General features: G+C 37.2%; 1 protein-coding gene across 1 annotated transcript in view; it reads left to right on the forward strand.

The window, feature by feature from the left end:
* Window positions 1-26,553, forward strand: part of LOC148942669 (serine/threonine-protein kinase PLK1-like) — a 140,410-nt gene that overhangs the window by 69,274 nt on the left and 44,583 nt on the right. Inside the window, exons 4-5 of the mRNA XM_089102641.1 lie at window positions 11,798-12,012; window positions 22,407-22,502. Coding sequence (XP_088958767.1) covers window positions 11,798-12,012; window positions 22,407-22,502 — 311 coding nt within the window. The remainder of the gene's footprint in view (window positions 1-11,797; window positions 12,013-22,406; window positions 22,503-26,553) is intronic.

Below are 26,553 nucleotides of genomic sequence, written 5' to 3' on the forward strand. Positions count from 1 at the left end.
AACTGTTAAATGACTTCACAGGAAAGATGTTTGGATTGGATAGTGTAGGGATATTTAATTTTTAAAAGGTTATGCCGGAAATATAATTTAGTTTTTTTTTCTACTATACCATATTTGTCAGTCAAGGAGCAGTTGTTCGGTCAACCCCTATTCCGGTACATCTGGTCAGGGTATTTGTATTTCTGACGGAACAGCATATATCTAAGAAATTATTTGTATTTATTTTGTTGATTTTTGGAGTAAATTTAATGGTACTTTAGTGCTTAATACATACTCGAGAAGTGATGTTTGGTTAATGCTTATGAAATAGAACAAAATATGAGGAAAATACAATACTTTAGTAACGAAATTATGAAAACAATAACAAAGAATTATGGAAGGGGGCCCCCTAGAGCGCATTATATTAAATAATTAACTTAAACTAACCTAACCAAAATAAACTAACTAAATATTTAATTAAAATATAGCTATCGCGTTGTTTCCCACCGAGCCGAAGCTAATTGTCTGGTATAAATACCATGAAAATCGGGTATTGTCTCATGTTCGCGATACAAGTTCTCGAATGTATATTATATAAAACATAAGTGCCAATTGGCTCTTCAGCTTTGCGGAAGGCATCCAGCAAGTACATAGAAGTTAGCAGCTTAATCTTACAATTTTAGAACGGTGTTATTTTCTGAAATTCGAGTCACGATTACATTAGTAAAAAAGAGAATTTTGCTGGGTCGTTGCCAATCAGAAAGATCCAATGGGCATGATTCGGGTATGATTGTGACTCGAACGATTTTGATCGAACATGCAGGTTAGGCCATGATATATTTTGTTTAGAATTGCATTTGAAGCTTGAACAACTACTGATTTTAAGTCTACATTTTATAATGTACGCAACCAAAGACCCCACTGGAAGGGAAGCAATCTCCTAGATTTGCCTCTACCCCTAAATTTTGAGTGTTTTTATATTTTCATTTAAAAATCGGTTAAAAAACAAAACACTTCCTGCTTAGATTTTTTGTATCTTCATTATAAATCCCTTCTGGGTCGTATTCAGGATTTTTTTTTTTGGGGGGGGGTGTTACAAAAGGATTCCTTTCGTGGGGGGTTTACAAAAAAGCTTTAAAAACGCATCAAAAATTTGTTATATTCATTTTTGTTACGTTTTATGAGTGGGACAAAGCCCCTCCCCCTGATATGGCCTTGAAGGCATTTTGTGAATTGGCGCGAGTGTATGCAATACATACTCTATAATCGTAAATAAATATCGTTTAAGTCATACGTCCGCAATGATGGAATGGTTCTGCTGTAGTTTGCATTCTCTAGTGGCCTTCATTAATTAAATCTTTTGCAAGGGACGTTTTTAATTACCCAACGGGTGATCTTGGCAGACAACTTCGTGACAATGTTCTTATCTTTGTGTTGTATGGTCATTAAAAGTATAAGCTGTTAGCCAGTTATCAACCCAAATCAAACCTCCTTGAATTTTCTCATCCATGTCATGACGGACGCTGCACAGACTTAATGAATAGATTGAGATGAAGATATGTATAGTAGGAAGCCGACCAATATTTGATAAAAGTAGAGATTAGTCCTAATATTTGATAGTAGCCTATATGCGTTTTCTTGTGGATTAAAAAGCAAGCTATGGTTTTTGGGGGTGCAGAACCCAGAGCGTTTACTGGACAAGAACAATTAATGAAAAAAACGGTACTGTTGTATTATCTGTAACACATGCGTGATCTTGTGCAGCGAACATGCTAAAGAAACTAGTCAAACATGATTCTTTCAACGGACAATTCCTATGCTGCGGATTGCAAATGGTGATTTATCACTGTGTTTACAATATTTAAAATTTTGTTTTTTGGGGTTTAGGAGCAAAAAAGAAAAAATAGGGCCCTCATTTTTCCATTCCTTAGGAATGGTTGATTAGGCCCTGACCCCAAAAAGATTGACTTAGATGTTAATTCTTCATTTCCACCAGGTTTCATTACGATTCAGCAACTGTTTCTGGCAATGTTTTGGTAAAAATAATTTATGAAAACCCTCTCTAAAATTGACCCGATCAGCACGATCTCCCCACTGGCGCAACCAGAGGCATAGCTAGGGTCTTCAGTGCCCGGGGAAAATGTCGTTTTGCCCCCCCCCCATAACATCACTACCACAATATAAGTTGATCATAATATTGACAAAAAGAAAAGTAGTTTATCGCCCCCTCTTTTACTTCCCACGAAACTTGGTGCAACCTTTTCTGGCTGATGCACTGATGCCATGAATTTTGGAATCCCTTCCCTCTGCCGAGGGCACATTGTTTCCAGACACCCAAGAAGGTCAACTAGGAGCACTGAATCTCATTTGCTTTAAGGTTTGATTGAAATCCGATAACCTCTTTGTAAACATGTTCTGACAGTGAATATCTATGATCCCTCCCCTCATGGAGGTTGGATAAGCTGTGCTACTACTACTAATGGGGATTCGTCGCAGTACTAAGCCACTTGAGGCTAACACAATTGCGCATGCTTCTCCATCCCAATCTGTTCAGACCTTCACTCTTTACTTCCTTCCGTGTGTTCCTACTTCCTTTAAATCCTTTCTTTATGACATTTCCTGCCTCCCCTGTTATAGGCAATTGTACGTTTCGTTTGGCCTTAGATGGATTGTCGAAAAGTACGATTTTTGACAACCTCTCATCCTTAATCCATTTAATTCGACCTAGTCACCTTACCCTTGGCTTCATTATAGTCCTACAAAGTTTGATTGAATAATACGTTTCGAACGGCTTATTGTTGGACATGTTGTCATTCGAACGACTATCTAAACTTATCTTAGATTATACCGTCTAGCATATCTTTCCCGACCTTTCAAAACGCTAAGGCTTCAGAGCCATGCTTGACTACTTTGAAGGCGGGATACTCATCTTTCCACTCATCTTACTATTCTTCAGAAGATATATACAACTGCGAAAAAACACCGGTGACTTGGCTACTTCAATTTTTAATTCTCCACTGCATTCACTATTCTTACTAATAATGCCGCTCGGTCGACCTCCAAAAGTCTAACTAGACCGCTTATTCTTATGTCGCAGTTGAGTGTGATTGAGATCAGAAAATTACTTCTGGTAACTATTCTAAGCAAAAAATTTCAGTGACCCCCCTTCCCCACAGAGGTTGGATTTGGTAAAGACATCCCCCCTCAAAGAAGCGAAAGAAAAATCAACATTCCCACTTTCCAGGACCCAGAAGAGGTTTCAGAGTGATGCTGACTCTTAACTTTAATTATTTGAAAAAAACTACGTTTTCTAAAGAGTTAAAGAGGCTGAGTTACAAGGTCGAACCTTAAAACGTACAGGGATTAGGAGGCACAGGTGGGGGGCTGCTGCCCCCCAAACCCCCCGCTTTCGCAGCCTTTAAAGAAAAAAAAAGTTTTTTAAACTGAAAGTAAGGAGCTACATTAAATCTTAAAACGAACAGAAATTATTCCGTATATGAAAGGGGCTGTGCCCTCCTCAACGCCTCGCTCATTACGCTAAGGTTTGACTTACTCACAACTCTTTTTTTTATACAATAAAAACTATAGCGTAAAGAGCGAGGCGTTGAGGAGGGCACATCCTATTTCATATACGGAATAATTTCTGTTCGTTTTAAGATTTAATGTCGCTCCTTACTTTCAGTTTAAAAAACTTTTTTTTATTTAAATGCTGCGAAAGCGGGGGTTTGGGGGCGGCAGCCCCCACTTGTGCCTCCTAATCCCTGTACGTTTTAAGGTTCGACTTGTAACTCAGCCTCTTTAACTCTATAGAAAACGTAGTTTTTTTTCAAATAATTTCTGCGCGTTTTTGTACAGTTTATAACTTGTGACTCAGCCTCTTTAACAGCCCTCCAACTGTGCCTCCTAATCCCTGTACGTTTTAAGGGTTGAGCTTGTAACTCAGCCTCTTTAACTCTTTAGAAAACGTAATTTTTTCTAATAATCTAGAAAAGAAACTGAGTTTCTTTTTTAAACTTTAAATTCAGTGAGTAAAAAATTTCCTCTGACGGTGAATTGAACCCGGGTCTTCCACCTGACAGTCAGGAGTATTGACCGCTGTACTAAAGAGACACAATTGTAATTGTTTTTTAGTATGTGGAATCTATTTTTGACGCAAGCAAATCCCCACAAAACTTGATATTTGGTTTTTGGAAAACAGGGAAGGAGTGATCAGATTGAGCTGAAATTTCGACGATAAGCCCCAGACCCCAGGAAAGCTTATCCTCTAAATTTCAGCCCGATCAGACAACGTTAAAGGGGGGCTGTGGTGGGAAAATTTAACATGGGCTCTTACAGGAAAACGAGGTTTTTCGTAAATGTAAATTCGGGGGATAATTTTTTCGGTCTGAAAATATCAAAAGGCCCTAACAGGTCGAATTCTGCTTCGAATGAGTCCTCATTCACCCGGATCAGTTGCCAACTGGGGCCTGTAGGCGTGGATAACAAGAAAAAAAAAGAGAAATGAACTTTAAGTGGCTATATTTGGTTTTTTGAAAATAGGGAAGAAGTGATCGGATTGAGCTGAAATTTCGAGGATAAGCTCCCGGGCCCTACGAAAGCTTAACGTCTAAATTTCAGCCCAATCGGACAACGTTGAAGGGGGGCTGTGGTGGGAGGGTCGAAACTTCCGGCCCAGTTTACCCCATGAAGATTAATTCGGAGGAGGATGAAATTTTGCACGTTTCTTAGTTTGAGCTTGGGCTACAAAATACGATCCCCGCCGTCTCTCTGCAACCTCTAGGACCTGAAATCGCTTAACATTGTGGTGGGTCGCCTCTTTATAGAGGCACAAGTGCGCCTCCTTGATCAAATAAAAAAAACAAGTTTTTTTTTTAACTGAAGGTAAGAAGTGACATTAAAACTTAAAACGAACGGAAATTATTCCATATATGAAAGGGGCTGTCCCCTCCTCAGTGCCTCGCTCTTTATTCTAAAGTTTGACTCTTTCTCACAACTATTTTTTAAAACAATAAAAAAAAAATTTATCGGGATTTTTATAGGATTTTTTTTTTATCGGGCCGCGATCAAAACACGTTGAGAAACGCTACACTAGCTTTTAAGTCCCACTAAGTTTGGTCGAAATCCGACAATATTTATGTAGATAACCTGATGACGAGAATATAGAGACCTTTCCCTTAAAACGATTGAACAGATTCCAGATTCCCAAAAGTATCTGGAAAAGCATTATATTAGCTATTAGTTACCACCTAGTTTCGTTAAGACCTGAAACTTAACGAAACTTGGAAGCGTCTTGACAAAAATTTAAGGATCCACTCCCTCCATATTGGTCGAATCGGACACAAACTATAAAAATGCACACACATGACGACGCTTGGTCATATTTCCCATCAACTTTGAGTGAGGTCCGACCACTCATTCTGGTATGTGCTGAAAATAATTTAGCCCCCCCCCCCTGCCATAAAGAGGTTTTTATGGGCACTTATGTCCAAAAGTCACAGTTACGACGCTTACTTTTACTTCCGATCAAGTTTGATTGAGACAACATAACTTCGTCTGAATGATGTCCGGAATAACGAAAATTTAGGAGCTCCTCTACTTTGCTTCCCCTACAAAGACTGGACTGGGCTCTGGTTCCCTAAACTTATATTAAAGCTTACATCTCTCCATGTTGCTGCAAGATCGCGTTGATCTTTGTACCAAATGCCCTTCTGAGAAGAATTTGAAGGATCGTCCATTTCCCCTTCCCAGAAAGGTTTGATTGGATGGCAGTCACCAAAAGGCATAATCAGGACACTAGCTCTTGTTCCTGCAAAATGAGGTTGAGGTGCCCTATCTATATTTATTTTGTAGATGTTGAATTGGATTGATGAAAACAAGAACCAGCTGAGTAGCTGTAAAAATAAGGGAGGGGGTGTATGGGCAAAAGTAGTGTGAAATCCGAAGTCTCCTCTTGCATTGCGCAAGATTTTGATTTTCATCAATTTGATGGCTGATATGACAATCATCTTTTTCCGAATTAAATAAAAAAAAAAACAAGTTTTTTTTAACTGAAAGTAAGGAGCGACATTAAAACTTAAAACGAACAGAAATTATTCCGTATATGAAAGGGGCTGTCCCCTCCTCAACGCCTTGCTCCTCAACGCCTTTAATTTTTGAACGTTTTTGAATAAATGCAGGTTTTGATCTTGGCTCACAGTACATGAATAATTAAAACAAAATTTTCATATTAATTTACTTTTATTTGGTTAGATAGCTTTTTCGAAACTTTTTTAATTTTATTTACGAACGTTTTTATTAATAATAAATATACGTAACTTACGAATTAATTTACGTAACGACCTTCTATATTAATATATTTTTAATACGTATATTAAAGGGTTCGCCCCCTCGTCAATACCTCGCTCATTAAGCTAAAGTTTGAATTTTGTTCCAATTCTTTAAAAATGACCGCTTAATCATAAAGGCCGTTAATTAGAATTAATAGCTCTTATGAAAGTACTAAAAAATCTCTGGCTTAAAGAGTGAGGTATTGACTAGGGCGTGAACCCAATCATATATGTAATATCTTCTGTTCGTTTAAAGTTTTGATGTTGCTGCTGTTGCAGCTGAAAAACTTGTTTTTTTATATTTAATTTCTGATCTTTTTATAAATAATGCTAGTAAGTCCGACGTCCCCTTCACAGCAATGTCCCTTCCCCCATGAAAACTTCGTTCATGGAAAGATCCTCCTACATAACATTGGGTAAAGTTCATAACTTTCAGCCCTCCCCCCGGGAACTTCGGGGGATTAAGTCATCCTAAAAGACATACTTATAATATTTTCGAACATGCTGAACAAAATGGCTATCTCAAAATTTTTATCAGGTGACTTTGGGAAAAAATGAGCGTGGGAGGGTGTCTAGTTGCCCTCCATTTTTTTTTGTCACTTAAAAAGGGCACTAGAACTTATAATTTCCATTCTAATGAGCCCTCCCACGATATTCTAGGACCACTGGGTCGATACGATCACCCCTGGGGAAAAAGGCAAAAAAAAAAAACACGCATGATATTTTCGTGATCTTTCTTCTGGCAAAAAATGCAAAATTCCACATTTTTGTAGATAGGAGCTTGAAACCTCTACAGTAGGGTTCTCTGATACGCTGAATATGATGGTGTGATTTTCATTAAGGTTATATAACTTTTAGGGAGTCTTTCCCCCTTTTTTCAAAAATCAGTCAAATTTTCTCAGGCTCGTAACTTTTGATAGTTAAGATTAAACTTGATGAAACTTATATATTTGAAATCAGAATTAAAAATCTGATTCTTTTGATGTATCTATTGGTATCAAAATTCCGTTTTTTAGAGTTTCGGTTACCATTGAGCCGGGTCGCTCCTTACTTACAGTTCGTTATCACGAACTGTTTGATTACCGATTTTAGACTAGAAGGGCACTTCAAAATTATGGTTTTATTTTGCAACATTCGTCACAAACCAATAGTAACGTCTCCTTATATTTATTACAAAATTGCTTACAACCCAACAATTGGAGGAGAAACGGGGAATAAAGTACAGAGAATTTTGATTGGAGTACATTTTCCAACCCAAATGTTCATACAAACCATGGTATTTCACAAGGATTTGTCTATGGTAGAGATATCGAATTAAAGATGCACGCATCCCAATGGCTGCACGCAAAGGTTCTGTAGGTTGTATTAGAAAGGATTGAAAAAATCATTTTTATTGAACTACCTAATAATGCACTTATTAAGTATTACTTCAGCGACAATATTTGTAGCTGAAACTAAATGGGCTATACTAATAATTCATTATGAGATTCGAAGAGGTATCGACCTGGAAACATGTTGGGAGGTATCGACCTAACTACGCTATTGTGTTGTCGGGTCACCCTTAGTATTGAAGAAGCGTCCCTTCCATGGGTGTATATATTCTGTCAGTCAATTTATGCCCTGATCTTGCTCAAAGCAAACTACGCCTTCCTCTATTCAAAAGTGGCAACATTTTCTGTTCATCCCCTGTCTGATAAGATTCCTTGCTGATTGACGAGTCAATGAATAGACTGTCTCTATTCTTCTCTTTTGAAAAGTATTATTTTCTTGTTCAATCAGCAGGTTCAGTGATACATATGCAAAAAAACACGTGTGCATAGGCCCTACTGGCGAAGGATAAGATTTCCGGAGTGTTTCTAAGCGTTGGTCTAGAAAGGACCCAGTGAATATCTGCATTGCGAGTAAAATGAATTTCAACCTAATGTTGCAACATTTCTGCCTGCCAAGGTTGTTGATCCTGGGAGAGAAAAATCTACTGGAAGACCCTTTTAACAAAAGAAGAAACTTCTACAGTCAATCATCTTTTTGCCTCGATAAAACGACATAGTTCATATTTTAGTATATACTGACAAGAGCTTCCTGTACCTACAATCAAGGCCGTATCCAGTATTTTTGCTCGGACGTGGGGGGAGGAGGGAGGGTTACAGAAAAAAAAAAATCAAAACGCATCAAAAATTTGTTTACATGCATTTTTGTTTCTTTTTTTACGAGTCGGACGGAAGTTTCGGGTGGGGTGGGGATTCAAACTGGGTAACCGCCCCTCCCCCCTGTTTAAGGCCCTGTCTGCGATGTATAAATGCTTGTATTTGAATAAAGTATATTCAATGTAGATGCTGTGCATAAAAGGACAAAGTAACTATTTTCTTTACTGCTTATTCCCAGTTTAATATATATTCATTTTCTCTCGATTTTCGTTTTAAATGTTATGTTATTAAAGGGGGCTAAATTTCTTTGGTGCTGTTTTATAAAATCAGCGTGAGAGGCATTTACATTTTTGTTAGCCGTTCCCTTTGATACGGACTGCTACCTGTAAGGCTCACAAAAAAGAGCTACTGCGCTTAGTTGTTTGCGAGCGTTTTTTGCAGCTTCGGCGGCTGCTGTCAGGGGTCAGAAGAAGCTGCTGCCTGAGAGAATTTTACTCCTAACCCAGGCACAGGCTCGGATTTACCAATAGGCCCACTAAGCCCGGGCTCAGGGGCGCAATAAATTATCACTGAGGGATTTTTTTCTTAACAAAAACTGGACTGATGGGATTTATCGTCAAAGTTGCGGGTGCACTCCGCTGCCACACTGGCTATTTACAGAATAATGATTTTAAACAACACAGGAATTCTGTGGTCACTTATAAAACTATCATATGTCTCCCAAGAATGGCAGCTGAGGGTTTGGTATCACCTTTCTCTTTCATTACTTTTGGCTCATCAGTTACGTTCTGTTCAGTGCTTCCACTATTCCCGAATTTTCAACGATTTCCCCGAAAATCGCGCAAAAATGGAACAGCAAAAACACTTGTACCTAGAAGTGTCAAACCCTTAAATCCGGCCCTGCCCAGGCATCTTCGATATTCCACATTATTTGTAAGCTTTCTGTTTGAAAATATTCTTCATGAACTACACTAATTTAGTGATTGAAACGGTGTTGAAAAGTACAAGAAGGAGATTAAATAACAGCAAACAATCCCTCACCGAACTTTAGGAACTGTTTTTGCAGCTTAAGTGCTCCAAGTGAGGATCCACACTAAGGTGGACCGCTTTGTAACTATTTCGGTAAATTTATGCATATTCACATAATTCAGGTAGAAGAAAGTGAATACATTACTTGATGCCTTTTTTAATGCTCTTTCATAATTCGATAATTGCTTCTGGGACAAATACAATTTTAACCCCTTAAAGGGGCTCAAAATAACCCATAGTAACCAAAAGTTTGAAAATGTTTTTCTAGAACACTCTTGTGAGAAAAAATTACCATATGCAGCTGATGTAGGAATGGTAATTATCAATTCCATTAGTCTTAATAGTCAAATGTTATTTTGAAAACAAACTTGAGGGACTTTTGAAAAAGAGCCTGAAAATCTTAAAAAAGGTGTCAGCAAAATAAAAATACACCATTGGAATCACCATTGTCGAAAATTCTAAATAGGAACCTTGCTGTCCCCACCTAGAACAAAGAAAATCACGTTTTTGCATGGGTAGACTGATGCGTCATCTTTTTTTTTGTTCTTTTTTCTTTGTCGCTAACAGGGCGCTTAAACATCATAGAGTTGCTTAAAGGCTAATTTTATATCTAGAAAATTTTTAACTTTACGTCATAGTCTATGATTTATAGCAGGGGCGGATCCATGATTTTTTTTAGGAAGGGGGCGCAAAATAGGTTGATCCCAAAAAAAATTAGGGGGGGGGGGGGCGCAAAATAGATTGATCCGATAAACTTGCGTTAGGAGCAAGTTTAGTTAACGCAAACTTGAGTTAATTAAGTAAATTACACTACTTCAGATTACGCTAGGGGGCGCGCCCCCCCCGCACCCCTCCCCAGGATCCGCCACTGATTTATAGACAAGGTAAAAATTTACCATTTGGGGTCCCATTAAGGGCTCATTTGGAATTTACACCAGAAGCGATTTTTGGAATTTGGAAAGACCATAAAAAGGCAACAAATGATGTATTCACTTTCTTCCTAGCCAAATTATGTGAATATGTATTAATTTACCACTATTTCTAGCGATTGGATCACTCTTTTGATAAAAAAATATTTGCGCACGATTAAGTTTAGCTTAAACTTCTTATAATTATTCATTCAATTGTTCTTATTTTAGTTGTTTGTGTGTCCCAGAGGTATGGTTCGATTGCATGCATGATTTTCGCATCGTGCATCTTATCCCAAGATGCAAGCGTTGTCTTTCATTTTCCATGCAAAATTATAATTTGCAATCCATGTTGCTCTACTGTTCTTCACTAAGAATCTAAAGCGCCAAGACAGAGCTTCATGCCTGTCACTTTTTCGGACTTCTGAGTTACGTGACTGTGAAGTATTTGGAACTTTTTAGGCACAAAACATTTGAATTCATGCTAAGTCACTATGTTCCTAAGCAAAGATTGAGTACAGCAGCGATTAAGAATTTATCGAAAAATATCTTTATCGAATCATCCAATAAAGCTTTTGGTTACCGCAGATAAATCAGCTAATGAACTCCAGGTTGTTGCCGGAAATCTAAACTTGACTGTAAATAAAAACTTTTTTTGTAAAAAAGATTCAGCCCTTGAAAACTGTTTCCACTCAACTTCTGTTCAATTTAGTGCTAGCATTCTTGTGATGAAAGATCTATCTATAAATGATGACAGTTCTCTGGAACATTGGTCAAGTCAAAAATTGAACTCCTGGATCTTGTTGCCAAAAAATTGAATCTCTTAGCAAAGTTTTTTTTTATGAACCTTTACTTGTGCGTTGAATCAGTAATACACTATAATGTTCATTGTTAAATATCACTATAATTTCAGAGCAGTAAGCTTGGTAAGTAATGATTACCAGGTTTTGCTCTTTCAATAAACAGAAAGCTTAATCATGCGCATATATTATTAAAGAAATATTTTGTATTTTGGAATCATTGTATCAAAGGAATCATTTTCTAATGTCTAGCAAATTAAAAACAACAGTTTACCATGCCGCAACTTCCACTAATACATTGGCTTTTACTATGCAATTAATAATAAATAATAATCATGCGAGAATATTATCTTTGTTTATACCCCCCGCCTCCCTAGTTGAGGTTTGTATTCCCGTGATGCTCCAAGAAAGCCCTATTTTTTTTCTTTTTGTGCCAGCTACGGTTTTAACCTCCAGACTTCTTCGTCTGGACCTATTGTTTTAGTCCTCTAATCTTCAATTCATGCCCATTGTTTAACCAGTAAAAAGTTATTGGTTTGATTGCCATAGCTAAGTATTTCTAAATCTTATATCCTGTTTAATATTTTAAACAATATTCTAATTATTTTCAGAGTTTAGTTCACGTGATGAAGCACAGACAGACGTTGCTGGAATCGGAAGTGCGCTACTATCTCCGGCAGTTGTTGGAAGGTCTTCGATATATCCACGCAGCTGGAATTATTCACAGGGATCTCAAGTTAGGAAACATGTTCCTATCAGACTCAATGGATGTGAAAATTGGAGATTTTGGTCTGGCTGCAAAACATGAAACAGAAACTGCTAAAGTGTAAGTATGGAGGTCATATTAACAACCAAAGTCATTAGTAATACATTGTGAGTGAATTCAAAGAATTAATTTGTGAAAATATGATAGTAGCGAAGCTTTTGCAAAAGTTTTAAATTTAGGCTGTTCAGAATTGTCTTATGTATCGTTATTAATGTTGATAACTGCATTTGTTTAGCTAATTAGGGAGTTTATAGAGGGTAGATTACATCCAGGAAGGAGTTACTGCCCATCTAGAGGCCATTTTCACGAGGATGCGAGTTGGATGAAAATCCTGCATCCACACTAATTTGTGTTTTGCGCTGCATTTATTTAATGAAAGTATGTTTGTGCTGCTATCCTCCTCTAGTCAATAACTTGTTGAACTTGATAAAGTGCGTTAGTTCAACTCTGCCTTACGGCCAGAGTAGAACTGGATGGACAAATCTACCTTTTGTTGAAGAAATGGTTGTTTTCATGAGGATGGAAGGGTAACGTGAGTTCAACTTTCATCCTCGTGAAGGTGGGCCCCTAGAAAGCCTAGGTTTAAGCTGAACTCTATAATTGTCCAAAATTTTAAGATTTTGGGAAACATTTTAAATTTGCAAAAGATGGCCACCGAAGGATAAAATTTAAGAATTTCACTCAGTTAAAACCAAAATGAATTAGTTTTCACTTAAAATGTCGGCATTCCCAAAGATTCACTAAAAAATATATATATATATATATATATATATATATATATATATATATATATATATATATATATATTTAGTTGGGAAGCTTGTGTAGAATCTACTCTGTTTTCGATTGAAAAAGGTGTACTTATTATTTCAACCGTTATTTAGGATATACAATAGTGTATTCAGGTTATGGAGCCTGAGTCCTCCTCTCCCCGACGGCCGAGGAAGTTAGAAAGGCCTGTTGGGCCCATAATAGCAAATGGGGTTTCCTTTAATACAACCCGAATCTACAAATAAAAAATTGCGAATTATGCATATTAAAATGGAACAAAGAAGAAGAAAGAAATATACATATTGCTACACACAGACTATCGGCGAAGGAAGAACAAACAGGCGAGGCAAATTTCAAATAGTGCAAACATTTCATATGTCAGCGCTAACTTGACAAGGTTCTTTCAATCAGAAACGTCATTAGTTAATTCTACATGTGAAACTAACATTGGAACAAAACAGCTAAATCTTCTAAAGAATATCAGATGATTTTTTCAGGTCATCTATAGCTAATAAATTGCATTTTATGCAGAATGTTTTTCTATTTCTGTGAGAGGGAGGGAGATATCTCAAAGGGCGCATTTAATGCTAAAAACATCCTAACTCTCATTGAACCCACAGATAAATACAGAATTAGTTCTAAGGGAGAGACGAAGGGAGTATGGAGGCAGAAATTGATGTATAATCCCCAGGGCCGTATCCAGGACTTTTGTTTGTTTTTTCAGCCAGGGGTGGGGAGGGTGTTGTGATTTTTTGTAATATTTCTGGCCTACTTTGTTATTATGAAAGTAAAGAGTAAAATTTAACCCAAAAATTAGTAGAATTTATTCGGTATAGGAGCGAGAATGCCCCTTCCTCATCCCCACCTCTGCCTCATGGTCGTAGAAAATTTGGAGGATGCTCGTTCGATCAGAAATTAAGAGTTCTGGTCCTTTTTTATTAATCGAAAGTGATTAGAGACGAACCAGCCGCAGAGGGGGTGGGTACTATCCGGGGGGATAAAAGCCTAGCCCCGTATGCAGGATGATGTGACGTTCGATATGCATACGATTCTAGTCAATAAAAGAAAATAAATATTTAAAATAAAGGTCGGACAAACCCACATCCAAGTCTTAAGGACCACTGGCTAAAACTAATGCTTTCAATTGGGGCCATAGCAAGGGCAAATCCGTTCTGGAAATCTGTAGGCAAGATAATTTAAAAAAATGTCACAGAAGTTGTTATGGCGTTCTTTGAAGACTTTTAAAGTGAGTTTCAACCTTTCCATACATCTAGGAAGCAAATAAATAAAATGCCACATGTAGTGGCGTCTCATCATTGTTACTGGTAGTGTGGGTAAATCTCTGAGCTTTTGCCTCTTGATACTGTTTTAACGGCTAATCAATAACCAAATCATTTTGTACAATGTTGCCATATTTGTTTCCCTGACATATCCTGGCGCTTGACATTGAAAAGAAAGGCCTTCAGAGTAAGGTTTTACTTTCTTCTAGAGTGGCTTGAGTGGTGGCGCTAATGTGAAAATAGTGAAGTATACATTTAGGATCAGAAGCATAAGTTAAATGTTATATTTGAGACAAATGTTTTACGTCGAGACCATATTTATTTTGAAAAAAAAAATAGGGTATTTCCTAGAAGAAAATTTGAAATTTCTGCTGCTTCGGAAAACTAGTGAAACAAATGCTTCTAATGCTGACGAAATCAGTTCTCGTCAAATTATACATTTTATTTTGTTCTGCAAAAAACACAGTTATTATGTTTCTGTTGCTGACTAGAACTTTGTTATTTGTCAATTTAAATTGTTTTTCATTTAAAAAGTCACTAACAGACCGGACCTGATATCCAATATCTGGAGTAATTTAAGGATTCTTTTGGCGTCGTGCAGTCCCACGCTTTTTGTAATCAAACCTGAAACTAGAGTTGAAATAAACTGGTTCCACCGGGTTGTTGGTACCTCTAAATATGGTTATTGTATGCCATGCATATTGCAAGTCCGATCATGATTTCTTCTTCACCCGGAGCAATTTATGATTTTATTAGCATCTGCGACTTAGTGCTAATTGTCCTCCAAAATCGTTAAATTACTTTTATGTATTTACTGTATCTTTTCATCACAAGCGTGAACACTTTTGCATAAATTAAAGAGGAGTGATCCCTTTTATCAGCCACACAGATGCAGTGTGTGCATTTTTGGAAAAACAGTTAAATTAGCCTAATCTATTCGTCGAAGTGGCTATTAGGATAGTTTACATCAAAGGATTCTGGATTATATGTTATAGTTGGCACGACTTCGGACCTCAAAATGTCTCTGACTCCGCCGTCTGTCAATTTGACCTTTCTTAAGGGACGGAGTTAGGGGTGCAAAACTCTTATAGGTGTGTATTTATGATGAGGGGGGGGCTACAGAAAACCTATGATCATCATTTCACGTTTGAATATTGGGCTACTGGGCATCGGAGTGCAGCCCAATCCACCCCTGGCACTACCCTAACTCGCTCCTACAACCATAGAGTTATGCCTCAATCTAAGTATTGGGAAATTCTAAGTTTTCAGGAAGTGAAAGCAATGTCCAAACCGCAGTTCATATAATTATCCAGTATGATCATTCCCTATCTCACCCATTATAAAAACCCGGACCGGGGTGCGAGTGCTCCGGAGAACGTTTTTGCAGATAGAAACATAGGCGGAATCAGATCTTTTCATGGGTAGACAAGTGAGACTGTGATCTAATCGGAAACAAGTGGAAACCCGCTATTACGAATAATGTACTTTGTTGGAAACAATCGGAAACAGAATAACCCGCAGTCCCGCTAATGCAGAAAGAAGTGGCAGGAGCTTTTTGTTCGCACCGAGAACGAAGACCATAAATGATCTGCAATAAGCTTACTGGATAATTATATGAACTGTGGTCCAAACAGAGCCCGCTAAAAAATTAAACTCAGTTGGCTCAGTTAGTCCAGCATTTGATAAATGGCTCAATCTGGAACATTAGTTAATGAAAAGTAAGAAATTCGCTGAGAGTCTCCCAGATTTTCACGAACTAACTTGGAAGCTTTTTAACATATTGTTCTAAGCGGCGTCCACATGTAGATCTAGATAGACTTTTATACGTAAACAGAGATGTCACGCATATTTAGCCGTAGAAATTTAGCTATACATGTATGTGAACGTCCCTCGTGAAAGATTTTATAAAGATGGTGACTTAAGAAGCTTCCGGATTGACAAAATTTACAATTGTGGAAAGCGTTTTAAGCCAAAACTGTGTGCGTGGCTGTAACTCAATTCAACCAAATGTCAAATTTCTCGTATTTATGGGAGCTGCCTACATAGCCAGGCATTGTAGCTAGATCACATGGTTAGTGGATACTATTCATGTGTGCAGATTGGGTGGTAGGGGCTATTGCCCGGTAGATTTGAAAAACACCTTTTTTTGTATTTTATTTAAACAAATCAAATAATTGCCACCTCCATAAGATTTTTCAAAATAACTTGTATCTTCATTAAAAGAAAAATAAGAACAAATCCTTGCCCCTCCCCCTCCCTCATTAATTTTTCGTGAATTGGTGCCCTTTATAAATTATTACCACTTGTTGACCAATTCAGTATTTGATTTATTTATGTCCGAATTGTATCGCAATTGTATACGACGTGAAGCTTATTTAACTTGCTGCAACCCCATTTCCTTCTGTCTTGTTGTCTTTTGTAGATTCAGACTACATCAATTTTAACATCCCGCTATGATTTGAAGGTTTCTTAAAAAGCCTATTGGTCGTTGTAACAACGGGTCATAATAACTCAAATTACTATGGTTATTTGGAAGTAATTCTAAATTGGAGCAGCGTTACTAGATTGTTACTGCATAATTAGAATGCTTCTATAATATCATATATATGAGATGTACCATTGTTTGGTGGGTTGTAAATGGTTTTTATGCGTGTCCCTAAATTTTGATCAACTATCACTGGGAATCTTTCGTTTTGTTGGACTGAAATTGCATATAAAATATCTGAAATGGATGAAATTTATGATCTATTGTTGTTGGGTCTTGAAGCCATTTCAAAAATTTGTAAATTTTATAACCTGTCGTATATCTAAGCTTTGTTATTCCTGGTATATTTTTTCTTCGACTTCTTCTGGTATACCAGTTGGTAACATCCTATTGAAAATGATAAAAAAAAAAAAACTGAAGTGGATGTTTAGTCTTGCAACTCAGGGCGTATCCAGGATTTTTGGAGGCATTTTTTCGGGGGAGGAGGGGTCAAAAACTTCATCCCCAATTTGTTTGTATGTATTTTTTGTTTTTACGAGCCGGTACAAAATTGGGAGGGGGTCAAACCGCACCCCCTGGATGTGGTCTTGATTGCAACGCATTTTTTCCGGGTAGGGGGGGGATGAAAACTTCATCGCAAATTTGTTTGTATGTATTTCTTGTTTTTACGAGTCGGACAAAAATTGGGAGGGGGGGGGTCAAACGGCACCCCCTGGATGTGGCCTTGCTTGTAACGCTGATTTGTGCTTTCAGAAGTCAATCAAATGATGAGACAATATCAGAACATGAGACAATAACCGGTTTTCAGACAATATTAGCTTCGGGTCGGTGGGAAACTACATTGTAGCTATATTTTAATTAAATATTTAGTTGGTATTTTGGTTAGGTTATGTATTTAATATAATGCAGTTTGGGCGGCTCCCCTTCCATAATTCTTTGTTGGAGTTTTCATAATTTTGTTGATAAAGTATTGTATTTTTATCATATTTTTTTTATTTCATTAGCATTGATCAAACATCTCTTCTCGACAGAACTCGAGTGTGGTGGCTATAAGACACAAGTACCTTTTCTTTTAAATTTGAAATGGAGAACTGCCAATTTTCCGAGGGTTGGCGCGTACCAAACACGGCGAAAGAGTTCCAACAGTGACGGAACTGTGCTAAGCGTTGCAGAGATTGTGGAACTGTGCGGCACACTTGGCGCTCCGAGATGTAGGCCTACAATAGGTGGTGCAAACTGGGTGATCCCCCATAATTTCGTATATTAAATTGCCTAGGGTTCCAGTCTGTAGCTCTAGCCTGGAAATGAGTTTATATATCTTAACGGGTGTCAAAATCAAATGAAAACAGATTTTCTTTCAGAAATATTCATCCTCAGTTCGTTTGTCTTTCTTCATAAAGTCCTTCAACTTCTTTCAGTTGGTAAATTGAAATATCTGATAAAATTATACGTATTATCAGATATTGCTTTCATCTTTTGGGATATCCAATTAACGTGTTGAAATGTTTAGCATGCTGACAAGACTAGATTTTTCGAAGACTGACTCTGCTGTTGGTGCCAAGTACTTGCAATTTCTCAAGTTCAGACAATAGAAGGTGCCTGAAACTGGTATTTCGATGGAAGAATGCTGGTTTTTCGTGTCTATTCGATACTAGATCAGCATCCCAAATTCAAAATACGTCAAGTTCAAAATTCAAGTTTCTGAAGCTACAAGGTCACTCAGATTATACGTGCTGTTTTGAATCGAAATAAATAGGTGTCATCTAAAGGGTTGTGAGACGTCAGAAACCGACACAGCATTCCTATCGGTAGGTGTGCGATATAGCGACCACACTTTGTTCTTGATCTGTGATAAAACCGGTTTTCTGTGTGCACTCGGAGATAATCAGCGTAGCCTGAGCGAGATAAACTACTATGCAGATATTTTTTTAACTAAGTATTCAATATGTAGAGTTGGTTTAGGCATTTAATATAATGCGTTCTGGGCGGCCTGCTTTCCAAAATTCTTTGTTGTAAGTTCCATAATTTTGTTACTAAAGTATTATATTTTCATCACATTTTGTTATTTTTCCATATGATTAACCTAACTGCACTTCTTGAGTGTGGTCGCTCAGGTTACAAAATGTGGTAGCTATATCATACAAGTACCGTCCTATTTACCGTGCAACTCAAAACCAGCTGAGTAGCCAGGGGGCTAGTGGGGTATATCTCCACTGACACAAGAGTTTTGTGCATTCCCCTGCTCACAACCATAAGGAAATGTATACACTGTGATTATGTTTTGAAGGCTAGCATTATTATATACTTTTTTCTTCGAAGTATTATTTTTATTATGGATAAACTTATCAAACACATAAAAACAATTACGCTCAAGAATTGAGACCCCTTTCGAAGCCCCACTGCAAAAAAGGAAATAACAACTTTGTTTTGAATCCGTGTCTGCCCAGTGATTTAATTTACGGAAATTAGGGAAGGCGCAAAGGTGTTTTTTTAAAATTTTATGGGGGGAATTTGATTGTTTGTTTCAATTTTTTGAATGAAAGTACCAAAAGAAGCCATTTTTCAGTGAAAAAAACCAAAAAAGGTATTTTCCCGAATATAAAAAGGGAAGGGCAAAAAATTCTAGGAGAAAGGGATTGCCCAACCTGATCCCCACCCCAATTGAAGCCACGTCACTGTAACTGATAAACTATCACATGCGTTATGTATTACCCTGGTGAGAAGAAAAAGGTACCAGTAAAAAGTAAGGCCGTACCCAGGGGTTAGGGGGATTTGAACCCCCACCCTCCCCTCCGAAATGTTTGGGTGACTCGTAAAAACGTAACAAAAATGGATGTAAATAAATTTTTTACGAGTTTTTTTGTGTGACCCCCCCCCCCCCAAAAAAAAAAAATCTTGGGTCCGGCCTAGGTAAGAAGTAAAATGTCTTGAACGATTTGCAATGTAATTTATGGGCGTTATAAAGCTTTAAAAGAGAACGAGGTGAATGTGATTTGATTCTCTGCTATTGTATGACTCTTATCACTATCGTAGAACAATAAGGAACTCCCTGCGTAAGATGGATCATTTTTCAATTTTTGGTAAGAAATTAAAGTTAGTATTTGCTAATAGTTCAATGTCCCCGTAATGTCAATCTTTTGAATTTCACGCCTTGAAAAGCCGCTGACTGAGTACCAATTCAGCATAGTTGCGAAGGCCAATGAGAGAATGAAAATGGACAAGCCCAATCTAGCACAAAAAGTCGCCGTTATATCCTAAAACATTTTCCCATGAGGCAGTTTTTGCTATGAACTTTTTTCAATTTTAATCAACATTCTATTCATCTTAATCTCTTAAGCGTAAAATATAATTTACAAAACCCGAGCTACCAACATCTTCGAGTGATACATTATATGGTTCTTAAAAGTAGCATTATATTGAAGCTTATAGATATTTTTCTAAATTATTAAATGGCCAGTGCAAAGAGCTCCCTCCCAATATCTTTATAGCAATATGCGAATTCGAAGAGTTGCCTACTTTAAAATGTGCTTTACATCAGCTGATGCTAGCTGCGGGTGAAGCACACAATCCGTGATGCACAGAGACACGTCGTGGTGAATGTGCCACGCATGGTGGAACGATTGGGGATCCAGTATACACACCAAGTGGCGGAGAATGGGCATTCCCTCGCATTAAATAAGTTTCTGATAGAATATTTCGGCAGAACTTTTTGATTCTAAATCTTTTAGTTGGTTAGGCTATGTCTACTTAAGATCGATGTTTTTTTAGATTTTGGAAGACTTTACATCATCACAAAAATAATATCAGTATATAACGCCATTTAATGTCGATTATTATGCCATTAAAAACCATTATAATAAAAAAAAATTGAGTTGAATCTTGAATGTATCTTTCAACTGCATGTTGAAGTTCTTTTTATTAACACGTCCTGATTCTAATGATTTTCAGACAATTCATCATTTGATTGCCTGTAAAAATTCATCATGTCTCCTTATTTTTATTCAGAAGATATTAGAACTGTACTATTGTATATATCTATTTAGGATCTATTTTGAAATAGATCCCATTTCCATCGGATCCTATTCCACTACGAATAGAACTTATCCATAATGAAAAACATTTAGGACTGTGGTGAAAAAATATTTAATTTTTAAGTCTTGAAGTACCAACAGAACTTTCTGTATATAAGACTTTAAGTTCTTATTTAAGTGTATATAAGTTTACTTTAAGTAAACTTTAATGTAAACTTTTAAGACTTTTTAAGTAAACTTTTAAGACTTTAATGTTCTTATTTCATTGAAGGGCTATGAGGTTAAAAAAAGAAAAAAAAAAGCTAAGGTTGGATTTGATCAGACTGGTTTCTGAAAAGATCAGATGTCTGGGAAGGAATGTATAGGTCAGAGTAAAAGATTATGAAATGTATTGCGCCATGTCACAATAAATTCGAAGATTGCAAAGCTTGAAAACAATTAAATTGCTTCCATTTAAGTAATGTAATCCAAGCAAAATGGCAGTTGCGAGATAAACGGCTTTTGAGCTTTTAAGAGTTTTCCTAATCAAGCTTTTCTTAGGAATTCTCTTCAGGTACACAACTTATGTCAGAGTTACACAATGAAGCAGTGAATCAATTTCTATAATTGTTGAGATTAATTTAATCAGTTTTTATAGCAACACTAGATTAGAGAGAAAAGTACCAAGTATAACGTCTAAGTTATGTTAAACCAAAAAGGAAAATCTAATTGGGTACTTGTGTGATATACCCCCTACCTAATATTCTTCTAATATGTTTCTCTACCGCTCAATCCTAATGAAATATACCAAAGTAAGATAACAATGCAATACTTTAGAAACAAATTTCTTCTATATATTTGCATATTAGGGGTGTGGGGTAAAGTATAGCGGGTCTGCATGCCTAATATGTTAGGTATAATTATTCTGCATATTATGTAGTAAGAATTGCTTTCTAACTTCAGACTGTCCAAATACTTTACCCCCACCCCCTTAATGTCCAAATATATAGCCCAAATTATATATTTTCCATCTATTCTGTCACTTCTCTTTGTCTTCTCTCACACTAAGCTGAAAGAAATTAACGAAAAAAAAACGGTTCTATAATGCATCAATGAATGAACAGCTTGAGCGATAGGGGTTTATCATACAAGTACCTCTAATTGATGAAAAGGACTTCGCCAATCGATTCAGTGAAGTCGATGGGACAAATTAAAACAGGGGTGTCAATCAGGGGAGGCAGGGCATTTTTACCAATATATTTTGTTTGCGCCCCTTAGATTTTGAAAAATGCCTGTTTTGGTGTTTTCATTGAAAAACCAAAAAGAATTAACAAAATTGGCTCCCTAGATTTTGAAAAATATATCATCCCCATTATCGTGAATAGACGCCACTGCATTGACATGGAACTGGTATAATATTTGGCTGTTTTTGCCATAATAATAATAATACTGGCGTTTTCCATCAAAAATTATAGTTGATGTCCCAAAGTAAGATAAGAAACTTCTCTTGTTTGCTTATCATTTTTACCTGAAATAGTAGCAGATATTATCTTTGTCCACGCCAATGACTATTGCTTCTATAGTCCTTGGCCTCTGCACCCATTATTGCTTTCTCATATTATATTTACTGCTTAACATTATTAAAAACTGCTGTTAATAATACCTAACAACCATTTGTACCTGTTTCAGAAGTCCTTAATGAAACCAGTCGCACATTTAAGCCCCATTTCCTCTCAATTTTGATATAATACAGTTGCATGTTTGATTGCTGTTATGGCTGATGCTGCCAAAACATATCCAGTAGCATCATGTATTAACCAGCATAATGCATAGGATTTATCGTCAATTATTAAGCTAGCCATCAACCTTCTATTGATCCATTATGCAATCATTTCATTTAATTTGTAGGACAATCTGTGGGACTCCTAATTACATTGCACCTGAAGTATTGGCCAAAAGAGGACATGGATATGAAGCCGACATTTGGGCAGTTGGCTGTATCATGTAAGTACTTTTTTCCATCATGCTCATTGACTGATTTAAGATTAGGCGTGTACTTAGGGTATGCACCTTAAAGGATACGCTTCAGTTGTTGCTGCAATTTATTATTACAGTTGAATCTTGACTATTCGAATCCTTTAAGTGCAAAAACTTTGAAATAACAGCAAGGCCATATCCAGGATTTTTTTTTTCGGCCAGAGGGGGGGTTCAAAAAAGCTTTACAAAGCGCAACAAATATTTGTTTGCATTTTTTCCTTTTAGCTTTTTTTTATGAATTGGCATAAATTTTGGGTGGGTTCAAACCGAGTAACTTAACACCCCCCCCCCCCGGATATGGCCCTGAATAGCAGGCAATTTGCTTTTTCAATTTACTGAGGATGTAACAACAAAACTTCATTTCATAAAGATTGACTTCGATACAGTGATGACAGTGGTCAAGTATAGTTCTGAAGCATGGGCGTTCCGAAAAACGGAGGAAGATTTGCTAGATGTTTTCCAGAGATATTGCCTACGGATTGTTTTGGGTACCCGACTGACTGACCGATTTCAAACAATAGGCTGTACGAACTGTGTGGTTCATATCCGCTTTCTAGGGCTGTAATGAGAGAAAGGTTCAGATGGCTAGGGCACGTTCTGCGGTCGACGGATGACAGATTGCCAAAGGTTGTCCTTTTCGGTCGTCCGTCTAAGGCCAAACGAAAAGTAGGTCGTCCCCGGTTGGGGTGGGAGGATGCTGTAATGAAAGATTTAAGGGAAATGAGAACTTCCTGGGAGGATGTAAAGAGTGAGTATTTGAACTGATTGGGATGGAGGAGGAGCATGCATAGCCAGGCCAGGATTCACCAATAGGCCTACTAGGTCCGGGACTAGGGCGCACAATGCCAGGGGGCGCAATAAATTATCACTGAGTGAGCACAGAAAAGTGATCTTAAAACAACACAGGAATTCCGTGGCCATGTATAAACTGTCAGATGTCTTCCAAGAATGGCAGCTGAGAGTTCGGTATCACCTCTCTCTTTCATTACTTTGGGCCCGTCAGTTGCTGTGGGTGCTTTGGGGCGATATGAAAAATTTGAGTTATCTGGGAATTCAAGCTGGCAGTGTACGAGTCAGCGATGCTCTACTGTACATACGCTTTGTTTGCGCATATTGTTCGTTGCTATAAGAGCTAAGAATAAAATTATTTTATACAGCTTAAACATGCTTTTCGAGATGACCAACAGTCGTAGGGCTTGAAGATAAAGATTCACGATGATCTGATAAGTCAAAAAATAAACCTTCTGTCTAGGTGGTTTATGTCTAAACCAAAACATAAGACAGAATTTGGAGTGCAAGAAAAGATATAAATCATAGACAACACAACAATATGACGACCAACTTTGTAATAACGTACTATAAATGTAAATGAACCTTACTTACATAGCAAATGTTAAGAATTATTTGAGAGAAAACCCAAAAGTGGTTTTCAGATATATCTGAAAAATCCTGCAAAGATGTCCTTTGCTAATAATAAGCATTTTGGGTAAGGGCCTTAAAAGTTTCAAAATATATGAAAGCTCCATTAATTTCTTCAATCTTTCAAAGCTTACCATATGCCTTGGACAAGGCCGTATCCAGGGGGGGGGGGCTACAGGGCTTTACCCCCCCCCCCAAAAAAAAAATATTTGTCCAACTCGTAAAAACGTAACAAAAATGAATATAAATTTGTTTTTTGATGCGTTTCTAAAAGTTTTTCTTGTCCCCCTCCCGAAAAATTCTTTTGTTCTCCCCGAAAAATAAATTTCGGGGAGGGGAGGCCAATAATTGAAACAGAATAAAAAAATAAAAAATATTTTGAAAAATAATAAAAATAATTTGATAATGTGAATAAGAAGTTCCCAGAAATTCAAGAAAATTTAGAATTTCGTTGGGGGCGTGCTCATCCCCCCCCCCCAAAAGGCACCAAGATCGTCAAGTAGGAGACGTCAGTCATTCCTCTGATTTGCTGCTGTGATCATGTCCTCCTACTGAGGCAGGACGGGGTTTGGACGTCTCCCAAATTGTTGTGGTATTTATTCCTGAGGGTATTTCTGGGTCTGCCTCTACGACGAGATCTCTTTTGTTGCTGATGTAGCGTTGCATTTGGGATTATGTGGTCATACGTAATAAATAAAATTGATTTAAATAAAGCGCTAATTGTTCGAACTGAATATTGTATTGAATTGTCAAGTAAGTTGTGTGGACAGGTCTGGATTTACTAATAGGCCCTCTAGGCCCGGGCCTAGGGGCACACAATGTCAGGGGGTGCGATAAATTATCAATGAGTGATTTTTTTCTTAATAAAGACTGGACTGATGTGATTTATCGTTAAAGTGCCAGGCACACTCCGCCCCCACGTTGCCTGTTCACAGAAAAATTATTTTAAACCAACACAGGAATTCCGTGGCCACTTATGTACTGTCAGATATCTCCCAAGAATGGCAGCTGAGAGTTCGGTATCACCTCTCTCTCTCATTATTTTTGGCTCATCAGCTGTGATCTATTCAGTGCTTCCACTATCTCCGGATTTTCGGGGATTTCCTCAAAGATTTCACAAAAACAGAGCTGCAAAACGCTTGGGCCCAGGAGAGCCAAAGATGTAAATCCGGCCCCGTGTGTGGACTCATCTATGTCACTCAACGAAATTTGTTCATATGAGTTTTAAATAATAAAATATAAATAAGTTAATTAAATAGTGATCCTGAATTTTCAAAATTTACAGTCTCAAATCATTTTCTAAATTGTTGTTTTCCCTTTTGAAAAACTAGTCGACATAATTACTTAAACCCACCATTGATGTATAGCCAAAGTTCTTTTCATTCGTATACGGGTTGACGTTGGCATCACGAGCCTGATTTAGATTACTTGAAAAGTACCATCTAGGATTATCTTCAACCTTTCTCATAAATTAGCCATCGAAAGCTTGTTGGATGTGTGAGGAATGCAACTCTAAATTGTAAAATTTACATGAGGTGTTTTCATTTTGAATGACTATCCGTTTTATTCTAATGGAAATAAGTGGAGTCGTCACATCAAAACAGTTCGAATTTTATAAACATTTCTACATTGCACAATACTACACTGCACAAAACGGCTTTCACTCTACTCTATGTTTGTAATTTTCTATGCCTTATTTCATCATAACTATCGTCTAAAGTCCTCACATTCATCATAAGCAGGGTATTCGAAAATTAAAAATGTGGAATGCAGATGGGTATTCAAGCTCTGATCAAGCATGAAAAGCTTTCTAGGAAAAGTCTATTACTTGAATTTAAATATTTTTTTAATTGGTCACCCAGAACTTGTTGCTGCTACATTTATCTATCCTTAACAGGGTAAGATGGTCCTTACATCTGCCCGTTGTGTGGAAGTATTCGGACGAGAGTATGGGTCACGTGATGCATGAGTGTGTAGAATTAAGTGAGTTGAGAAATGAAGTTGTATGGAAAGTGTAGATTTGATGAGAGATGGCTAGTGAATGTTACGAGGGATGAATGTTTTGTAAGTGTTAAAAATTTAGGACGATTTTTCAGGGTGGCAATGGAACACAGAACTAGATTGTTGGTGGTTTGTATTTTTCTTTGTTTATCTTATGTAATGTTTATGTTATGTTTATGTAATACATAACATAAACTTACGTAACTTACAATTCTAAGTAAGGCCCTAGTCCTTTTGGAACTGCCTATGTTATGGACAAAATTTGCTTTTTAATATTGCATAACCTAATGTAAAGTCTTAAATTTTACTAATGTGAAAGGTTCTACAGCAGTGTGAAAGCACCATAACACGGAGGATCATTAAAACATATGCCAGGCGAACGACAAAACGCAGTTGATTTGAAATGTAATGGAGCGGAAATATATAAAGTTCCCAGGCCATTTTACTCAAGTAAAAACAAAATGTTTCATTAAGGTACACCTTTTCTAAACTTAACAAACAGCTGTTGGCCAAATAGTAGAATTTGCACTCTATACCGGAATTTATGCTAATTATTTGATGGCAAAAATAATAGGTATTATCGAAAAAAAGCTATGCG

The sequence above is a fragment of the Artemia sp. Qi Xiang Cuo genome, chromosome 16 (genome assembly GCF_049724085.1).
Source record: "Artemia sp. Qi Xiang Cuo chromosome 16, ASM4972408v1, whole genome shotgun sequence".
Classification (NCBI taxonomy): Eukaryota; Metazoa; Arthropoda; class Branchiopoda; order Anostraca; family Artemiidae; genus Artemia; species Artemia sp. Qi Xiang Cuo.